The sequence below is a fragment of the Cherax quadricarinatus genome, chromosome 5 (genome assembly GCF_038502225.1).
Source record: "Cherax quadricarinatus isolate ZL_2023a chromosome 5, ASM3850222v1, whole genome shotgun sequence".
NCBI classification, from domain to species: Eukaryota; Metazoa; Arthropoda; class Malacostraca; order Decapoda; family Parastacidae; genus Cherax; species Cherax quadricarinatus.
This window is the reverse complement of record NC_091296.1, coordinates 64,028,399-64,038,102: the sequence shown is the minus strand read 5'-3', so window position 1 is coordinate 64,038,102 and position 9,704 is coordinate 64,028,399. Positions and strand designations below refer to the sequence as shown.

Below are 9,704 nucleotides of genomic sequence, written 5' to 3'. Positions count from 1 at the left end.
CAATCTGAGCTGGGAGACTTGAGTAGTGTCAGTCTGTGCTGGGAGACTTGAGTAGTGTCAGTCTGTGCTGGGAGACTTGAGTAGTGTCAGTCTGTGCTGGGAGACTTGAGTACTATCAGTCTGAGCTGGGTGACTTCAGTAGTGTCAGTCTGTGCTGGGAGACTTGAGTAGTGTCAGTCTGTGCTGGGAGACTTGAGTAGTGTCAGTCTGTGCTGGGAGACTTGAGTAGTGTCAGTCTGTGCTGGGAGACTTGAGTAGTGTCAGTCTGTGCTGGGAGACTTGAGTAGTGTCAGTCTGTGCTGGGAGACTTGAGTAGTATCAGTCTGAGCTGGGAGACTTGAGTAGTGTCAGTCTGTGCTGGGAGACTTCAGTAGTGTCAGTCTGTGCTGGGAGACTTGAGTAGTGTCAGTCTGTTCTAGGAGACTTCAGTAGTATCAGTCTTAGCTGGGTGACTTCAGTAGTGTCAATCTGAGCTGGGAGACTTCAGTAGTCTACGTCAATCTGAGCTGGGAGACTTGAGTAGTGTCAGTCTGTGCTGGGAGACTTGAGTAGTGTCAGTCTGTGCTGGGAGACTTCAGTAGTGTCAATCTGAGCTGGGAGACTTCAGTAGTGTCAATCTGAGCTGGGAGACTTGAGTAGTGTCAATCTGAGCTGGGAGACTTGAGTAGTGTCAGTCTGTGCTGGGAGACTTGAGTAGTGTCAGTCTGTGCTGGGAGACTTGAGTAGTGTCAGTCTGTGCTGGGAGACTTCAGTAGTGTCAATCTGAGCTGGGAGACTTCAGTAGTGTCAATCTGAGCTGGGGGACTTCAGTAGTGTCAATCTGAGCTGGGAGACTTCAGTAGTGTCAATCTGAGCTGGGAAACTTGAGTAGTGTCAGTCTGTGCTGGGAGACTTGAGTAGTGTCAGTCTGTGCTGGGAGACTTGAGTAGTGTCAGTCTGTGCTGGGAGACTTGAGTAGTGTCAGTCTGTGCTGGGAGACTTGAGTAGTGTCAGTCTGTGCTGGGAGACTTGAGTAGTGTCAGTCTGTGCTGGGAGACTTCAGTAGTGTCAATCTGAGCTGGGAGACTTCAGTAGTGTCAATCTGAGCTGGGAGACTTGAGTAGTGTCAGTCTGTGCTGGGAGACTTGAGTAGTGTCAGTCTGTGCTGGGAGACTTGAGTAGTGTCAGTCTGTGCTGGGAGACTTGAGTAGTGTCAGTCTGTGCTGGGAGACTTGAGTAGTGTCAGTCTGTGCTGGGAGACTTGAGTAGTGTCAGTCTGTGCTGGGAGACTTCAGTAGTGTCAATCTGAGCTGGGAGACTTCAGTAGTGTCAATCTGAGCTGGGAGACTTGAGTAGTGTCAGTCTGAGCTGGGAGACTTGAGTAGTGTCAGTCTGTGCTGGGAGACTTGAGTAGTGTCAGTCTGAGCTGGGAGACTTCAGTAGTGTCAGTCTGTGCTGGGAGACTTCAGTAGTGTCAATCTGAGCTGGGAGACTTGAGTAGTGTCAGTCTGTGCTGGGAGACTTCAGTAGTGTCAGTCTGTGCTGGGAGACTTGAGTATTGTCAGTCTGTGCTGGGAGACTTGAGTAGTGTCAGTCTGTGCTGGGAGACTTCAGTAGTGTCAATCTGAGCTGGGAGACTTCAGTAGTGTCAATCTGAGCTGGGAGACTTCAGTAGTGTGAATCTGAGCTGGGAGACTTCAGTAGTGTCAATCTGAGCTGGGAGACTTGAGTAGTGTCAGTCTGTGCTGGGAGACTTGAGTAGTGTCAGTCTGTGCTGGGAGACTTGGGTAGTATCAGTCTGAGCTGGGTGACTTCAGTAGTGTCAGTCTGTGCTGGGAGACTTCGGTAGTGTCAGTCTGTGCTGGGAGACTTGAGTAGTGTCAGTCTGTGCTGGGAGACTTGAGTAGTGTCAGTCTGTGCTGGGAGACTTGAGTAGTGTCAGTCTGTGCTGGGAGACTTGAGTAGTGTCAGTCTGTGCTGGGAGACTTGAGTAGTGTCAGTCTGTGCTGGGAGACTTGAGTAGTATCAGTCTGAGCTGGGTGACTTCAGTAGTGTCAGTCTGTGCTGGGAGACTTCGGTAGTGTCAGTCTGTGATGGGAGACTTGAGTAGTGTCAGTCTGTGCTGGGAGACTTGAGTAGTGTCAGTCTGTGCTGGGAGACTTGAGTAGTGTCAATCTGTGCTGGGAGACTTGAGTAGTGTCAGTCTGTGCTGGGAGACTTGAGTAGTGTCAGTCTGTGCTGGGAGACTTGAGTAGTGTCAGTCTGTGCTGGGAGACTTCAGTAGTATCAGTCTGAGCTGGGTGACTTCAGTAGTGTCAGTCTGTGCTGGGAGACTTCGGTAGTGTCAGTCTGTGCTGGGAGACTTGAGTAGTGTCAGTCTGTGCTGGGAGACTTGAGTAGTGTCAGTCTGTGCTGAGAGACTTGAGTAGTGTCAGTCTGTGCTGGGAGACTTGAGTAGTGTCAGTCTGTGCTGGGAGACTTGAGTAGTGTCAGTCTGTGCTGAGAGACTTGAGTAGTGTCAGTCTGTGCTGGGAGACTTGAGTAGTGTCAGTCTGTGCTGGGAGACTTGAGTAGTGTCAGTCTGTGCTGGGAGACTTGAGTAGTATCAGTCTGAGCTGGGTGACTTCAGTAGTGTCAGTCTGTGCTGGGAGACTTCGGTAGTGTCAGTCTGTGCTGGGAGACTTGAGTAGTGTCCGTCTGTGCTGGGAGACTTGAGTAGTGTCAGTCTGTGCTGGGAGACTTGAGTAGTGTCAATCTGTGCTGGGAGACTTGAGTAGTGTCAGTCTGTGCTGGGAGACTTGAGTAGTGTCAGTCTGTGCTGGGAGACTTGAGTAGTGTCAGTCTGTGCTGGGAGACTTCAGTAGTATCAGTCTGTGCTGGGAGACTTGAGTAGTGTCAGTCTGTGCTGGGAGACTTGAGTAGTATCAGTCTGAGCTGGGTGACTTGAGTAGTATCAGTCTGAGCTGGGAGACTTGAGTAGTGTCAGTCTGTGCTGGGAGACTTGAGTAGTGTCAGTCTGTGCTGGGAGACTTCAGTAGTATCAGTCTGTGCTGGGAGACTTGAGTAGTGTCAGTCTGTGCTGGGAGACTTGAGTAGTGTCAGTCTGTGCTGGGAGACTTGAGTAGTGTCAGTCTGTGCTGGGAGACTTGAGTAGTATCAGTCTGAGCTGGGAGACTTGAGTAGTATCAGTCTGAGCTGGGAGACTTCAGTAGTGTCAGTCTGAGCTGGGAGACTTCAGTAGTGTCAGTCTGAGCTGGGAGACTTCAGTAGTGTCAGTCTGAGCTGGGAGACTTCAGTAGTGTCAGGATGAGCGTTAAGACTTCAGTATATTGAGTATATTGTAAAGCTTTCTAGTAAGGGATGATTACCTGTGGCAGTTTCAAAGTTATCGCTCCAGCATAACTGGACTCACTGTAACTTTTCTGTCCTTATATATACATGGTGAGGTGAAAGTTGGTATGTTCGTCTACCTTCCTTTACTGTCCTCATTTGAAGTGATTAGTCCCTCCTCAGCCTGGAGATGTGTACACCTTCATAGTCTGGAACGATGTGAAGCTGACGAGGCAGTTGAAGCACAGAAGAAATGTAATCTTCGTGGATATATATATCTCCATCATCTCCGAGAGGAGGGCAAGAGAAATAAGGAATAACACTTGAGCGTGTTGGCATACATGAATGTAAGCACACACACACACACACACACACACACACACACACACACACACACACACACACATATATATATATATATATATATATATATATATATATATATATATATATATATATATATATATATATATATATATATATATATATATATATATATATATATATATATATATATATATTAAAGAGCAAAAAGAGAGAGGGTGGAAGGGACATTTAACTGTACTCTCTTACCCTGACCTACATCAGTGTTGGGTGGGGGGGCAGCAGTGATGGAGGGGGGGGAAGGAAGGCAAGCGAAGGCAGGTGGGGGGTGCGAAAGAACAGGTAGAGAGAGAGAACAAGGGGGAGGGGAAGTAGAGGTAGATGGGTCCAGGATAAAGCCTAGGCCTATATAAATAAGCGAGACAGGGCAGCGTGGACGTCAGAGACAGGCCTGCTTCCCAGCCTACCCTGAGCCTGCTGTCTCAAGCACTCTCCGTCACCCACTCCGTCACCCTCTGCATCAAGCGCCATCCTCTCCGTTACTCTCTGCGTTATCCGCCGTGACGTTCAGTGAGTCATCCACAGCGTCATCTACTTTGATTTACAGTGCGTCATCCACTGCGTCACCCATTGCGTCGTCCACTGCTCCACTTCGCTACGGCTATGCATTTTAACGGTATGAAATAACACACACACACACACACACACAGTGTGTGTGTGTCGTGCTGAATAAGTAAAATGGTCAATTAGCAAGAACTCATTTAAAATTAAGTCCTTTCTAAAATTTTCTCTTGTACGTTTAAAGATATATTTTTTTCATTTATGTCAAAGTAGAAATTTTGTACCAAAAGACCCTTAGATAATAGTGTGCAATGCCACCACCACAGTGTACAACTATTACTACTAACACTAGTACCACCACTACCACTACTGTATACTACTAGCAACACCTGGGTATCTTTATTTGAAGATATTTCACCAACCAGTGGCTTTGTCAATACAATGAAGAGGTAATTTGAAGGTTATAAAACTGGAGACAGTAGAAGACTGGGTAATCAGTCCCCAAGCCTCACAAAACTATTGCTCCCGTGTCTTTCTATACCATAATGTAATGATATTGATAACACTTGTAATAAATAATAGTCCTAATAAATATCTCATTACTTGTAATTTTGCCAGTATTAATAGTAATAATATTAATAAAGAGAGAGAGAGAGAGAGAGAGAGAGAGAGAGAGAGAGAGAGAGAGAGAGAGAGAGAGAGAGAGAGAGAGAGAGAGAGACTTTAAATCAACAATATTAATATAGGAATTATCTGTGCTGCAGTTAACTTGAGTTAACTTGTATGTTCATCACGATGTTAAGAGTGTGTACCAGAGTGTTGTTGTTGCATCCTTCAGGAGTCTTGATCCTGGCGGTAGGAGCGCTGCTACTGCTGCTGCAGGAGGCCACAGCGGCGGAGGACGGCACAGCCTCCAGAAAGCTCACCGCCAGCAACGTCTCCGAGAGCCTCAACAGCATCGCCGACAGCATCGCCGACAGCATCGACAAACCGTTTGAAGGGATCGTCCTCCCGGACAACGCTCTCAGCATCGGCTTTGAGTCCATCGGCATTTTCTTGTTGCTGGCCGGCGTGGTTGCCTTCACCGCTGTCTTCGTGTTGGGTGTTGACAAGACCGCTGCTCAGGACTTCCTCTCCTCCGCTTCGACGTGAGTCTCGTGCAGTACAGCTATCAGTAGTCGGGTATCAGGCACACAGTTATCAATAGTCGGGTACCAGGCACACAGTTATCAGTAGTCGGGTATCAGGCACACAGTTATCAGTAGTCGGGTATCAGGCACACAGTTATCAGTAGTCGGGTATCAGGCACACAGTTATCAGTAGTCGGGTACCAGGCACACAGTTATCAGTAGTCGGGTATCAGGCACACAGTTATCAGTAGTCGGGTACCAGGCACACAGTTATCAGTAGTCGGGTATCAGGCACACAGTTATCAGTAGTCGGGTACCAGGCACACAGTTATCAGTAGTCGGGTATCAGGCACACAGTTATCAGTAGTCGGGTACCAGGCACGCAGTTATCAGTAGTCAGGTACCAGTCACGCAGTTATCAGTAGTCGGGTATCAGGCACACAGTTATCAGTAGTCGGGTACCAGGTACGCAGTTATCAGTAGTCAGGTACCAGTCACGCAGTTATCAGTAGTCGGGTATCAGGCACACAGTTATCAGTAGTCGGGTATCAGGCACACAGTTATCAGTAGTCAGGTACCAGTCACGCAGGTATCAGTAGTCGGGTACTAGGTACTCATCTATTTGTACTCACTATTTGTGGTTGCAGGGGTCGAGTCTTATCTCTTTTGTGTGTGTGTATGTGTATGATCGTGGTTGTTCATACGTGTATGTAATACGCGTATGAATAAGCAGTTACCTAATTTTGCTGGAAACCGATAATGACACACCATACAGCAGTGTCATCATGGCATACCATACAACAGTATCATAATAACACACCAAACAAATGTCATAATAACACACCATACACAGTCATACTGACACATCATACAACAGTGTCAACATAACACCATACAACAGTGTAAACATGACACCATATAACAGTGTCAACATGACATTATACAACAGTGTCATAATCGATTTTGTACATGTTTAATTGAACAATAGCTTAGTGAGAATTATACACTCACCTCTGCCTCATTACATTCCAGAGCATACCTCACCCCCAGCACCGGGTATGCCTCCTCCTCTAGCAGGTATGCCCAGCAGGAGACATACAACGTCCACAGGAACATTGACAGGGCAGCATCGAAGTACCAGTGAGATCGACCCGTCACCCGGGGACCCAGAGGCGGAGCGCTCCTGAAGGGGACGTGAAGAAGTGCCTCAACTTCCCAGATGCTATTAGATCGTCCACGCTTGGAGACCCTGAGGGCTTCTGTGAGTTAGGAAGACACCCATCGTTCGGGACCCTGAAGGCGACCTGTTATTGTGACGACAACCTTCCACTCAGGATTTTCCCTAAGGACGTCCTTGTGATGCTGAGCTCGACCTCTCCGACCTTCACACTTGAGAGTGACCTAAATCTTCACGTACTTCTGGAATTTTCACACTTAAGAGTGACCTAAACACTCTTTGCTCATCTGTCTCCCTTATTGAAGTTGATTAACTTATTAAGTAGTAAAGTGTAAATAAAGTACTGAATAATAACGATGTTTTGATACCTAATAAACGCAGCAGAAGTCTAATTATTAATTGATTTTGAGGTCATAAAGGCTTGTTTTGCGTGCTTCCTGTCACGCTCGATTCTATTTGGGTGAGACTACGAGCATTGCCGGTATGTAATTATATTTCAGGAGAAGCGCTAAATCTGTACAGGGTCATACAGAGGTCTGAGGGATGGGAGGCATTCAGGTTTGATCCGGGGAAGGGGAGGTAAAAATAAAGTTCAATTCCATGGATCAACAGCCCCTCACCAATACCAAGGAACTTCTCATGAGGGCGGGGGAGGGGTATGTGTGTTCTGTCTGTCTCTCTGTCACAGAAATATAGAGACAATAGTAATGAAAGATGGACTAAATTCTCTCGATGGCATTAGGATTAGAATATGGACAGCTATGGGAGTTGGACGAGTGCGGGAGTGAACTGGACGAGTGTCGGAGTTGGAGGGGTCTTAGAGTGAGCTGAAGGGGTCTTGGAGTGAGTTGAAGGAGTGTTTTGGAGTAAGTTGAAGGGGGCTTGGAGTGAGTTGAAGGGTCTTGGAGTTGAAGAAATCTCGGAGTGAGTTGAATGTGTCTTGGAGTGAGTTGAGGGGGTCTTGGAGTGAGTTGAAGGAGTGTTTTGGAGTGAGTTGAAGGGGGCTTGGAGTGAGTTGAAGGGTCTTGGAGTTGAAGAAATCTCGGAGTGAGTTGAATGTGTCTTGGAGTGAGTTGAGGGGGTCTTGGAGTGAGTTGGAGGGGTCTTGGAGTTGAGGGGGTCTTGGAGTGAGTTGAGGGGGTCTTGGAGTGAGTTGAAGGGGTCTTGGAGTGAGTTGGAGGGGTGACTGTCTTAATACAACGCCACTGTACTCACCTAGTTGTACTCACCTAGTTGAGGTTGCGGGGGTCGAGTCCGAGCTCCTGGCCCCGCCTCTTCACTGATCGCTACTAGGTCACTCTCCCTGAACCGTGAGCTTTATCATACCTCTGCTTAAAGCTATGTATGGATCCTGCCTCCACTACATCGCTTCCCAAACTATTCCACTTACTGACTACTCTGTGGCTGAAGAAATACTTCCTAACATCCCTGTGATTCATCTGTATCTTCAGCTTCCAACTGTGTCCCCTTGTTACTGTGTCCAATCTCTGGAACATCCTGTCTTTGTCCACCTTGCCAATTCCTCTCAGTGTTTTGTATGTCGTTATCATGTCCCCCCTATCTCTCCTGTCCTCCAGTGTCGTCAGGTTGATTTCCCTTAACCTCTCCTCGTAGGACATACCTCTTAGCTCTGGGACTAGTCTTGTTGCAAACCTTTGCACTTTCTCTAGTTTCTTCACGTGCTTGGCTAGGTGTGGGTTCCAAACTGGTGCCACATACTCCAATATGGGCCTAACATACACGGTGTACAGGGTCCTGAATGATTCCTTATTAAGATGTCGGAATGCTGTTCTGAGGTTTGCCAGGCGCCCATATGCTGCAGCAGTTATTTGGTTGATGTGCGCTTCAGGAGATGTGCCTGGTGTTATACTCATCCTGTGTGCCAGCGAGTGAATGTAGTTTCCTTTGAGGCTAGCGAGGGGTTCTTCATCCATGGTAGTGGAGATGAACTCCTCTTCCTTGGATCAGACTTTCTATTTCACAGGTGATGTGTGATTTCTTCGGGTTTATGGATTCCCCCACCCACAGTTACTCTCCCCTCACATTCCCCCCCACCCACAGTAACTATTCCCCACCCACAGTAACTCTTCTCCACCCACAGTAACTCTTTCCACACCCACAGTAACTCTTCCTCACCCACAGTAACTCTCCCCCTACATACCCCCACCCACAATTCTTATCATGGCAGAATAGTCATCAATGCGCCAGAAAATACGCAAAGAAGTGTCGAATATCATATAAAAAATGGTACAAAGTATCGACAAGCTGATAAATAAGACACATATGCAATTCTTGGAGGATTCCTCGTGTTGCACATGTGTCTTGCTCATGTGTCTTGCACATGTGTCTTGCTCGTCAGGAACCAAGTTAGTCCTCTTAACACGTTATCGTTTTTACGAACATTTATTCAAGAGTTATGTAATTAGGCAGAAACGTTGGTCTGGAGTCTTACTACTCTCTAGCCACGAGTTCAGTTCCCGCCCGTACCGTGGTTAATGAGGCAAAGTAAGAGGGAACGGAATTGGTAGAAAGCACCGATATAATATTGTAAAATATCAGACCGATAACACAGTAAAAACCCGCACGTAGGAGAGAGAAGTTTACGTCGACGCTTCGGTCTGATTTGTACCATTTATTTGTGTATTATTCCAGTCACAGTATTGTACCTTTTTCTTCTTTATCGGACCAATAAAAACCACACACACAAAAAAAAAAGATTCAGACAGGAGGGAAAAAATGTCAGATTTAAGACATTTACGTTCACATTCTGAGGGTCAGTGCCTTGGATGGAGCCACGGACCCTCAGAATGTGAGATGAGTGCCACGGGACATCCATACAGATGAGTGGAATAAACATTTAGGCATCGTCACGGGTGGAGAGAAAGGCTGTGAGTCTCACAACATAGCATCATAAATTACGATATAAACATCAAACAATTATATCTCAATTATCAGAAATTGCAACAATAAACATCAAAATTTTCAACTTGAGCTAAAAAGAACAAAGAAAAAAAAAAAGGCAAATAACCCGCACATAGGAAAAGGGAGACTACGACGACGTTAAGTTCCGACTCGGACCATTTAGAAAGTCACAGTGAGACTTTGTAAATGGTCCAAGACATAAATAAAGTAGCTTCAATTCTTCGTTATAACTCTGGTAAAGGTTTACGGTTATTTATCTTTTCATGTAACATCATCGAAGC

General features: G+C 46.6%; 1 protein-coding gene across 2 annotated transcripts; it reads left to right on the top strand.

Annotated features, from left to right (window-relative positions):
• The first annotated feature begins 4,011 nt into the window (after positions 1-4,011).
• LOC128684637 (uncharacterized) lies at positions 4,012-9,093 on the top strand. 2 transcript variants are annotated; one of them, XM_070104951.1, is made up of 3 exons: positions 4,012-4,309; positions 5,033-5,342; positions 6,357-9,093. In XM_070104951.1, exons 1-3 carry the CDS (start codon positions 4,297-4,299, stop codon positions 6,466-6,468), a joined length of 435 nt encoding a protein of 144 aa, XP_069961052.1. In that variant the 5' UTR covers positions 4,012-4,296; the 3' UTR covers positions 6,469-9,093. The 2 variants fall into 2 exon arrangements, with proteins under 2 accessions (XP_069961052.1, XP_069961046.1); XM_070104945.1 differs by lacking the exon at positions 4,012-4,309 and having other exon boundaries at positions 4,954-5,342.
• Positions 9,094-9,704: the final 611 nt, after the last annotated feature.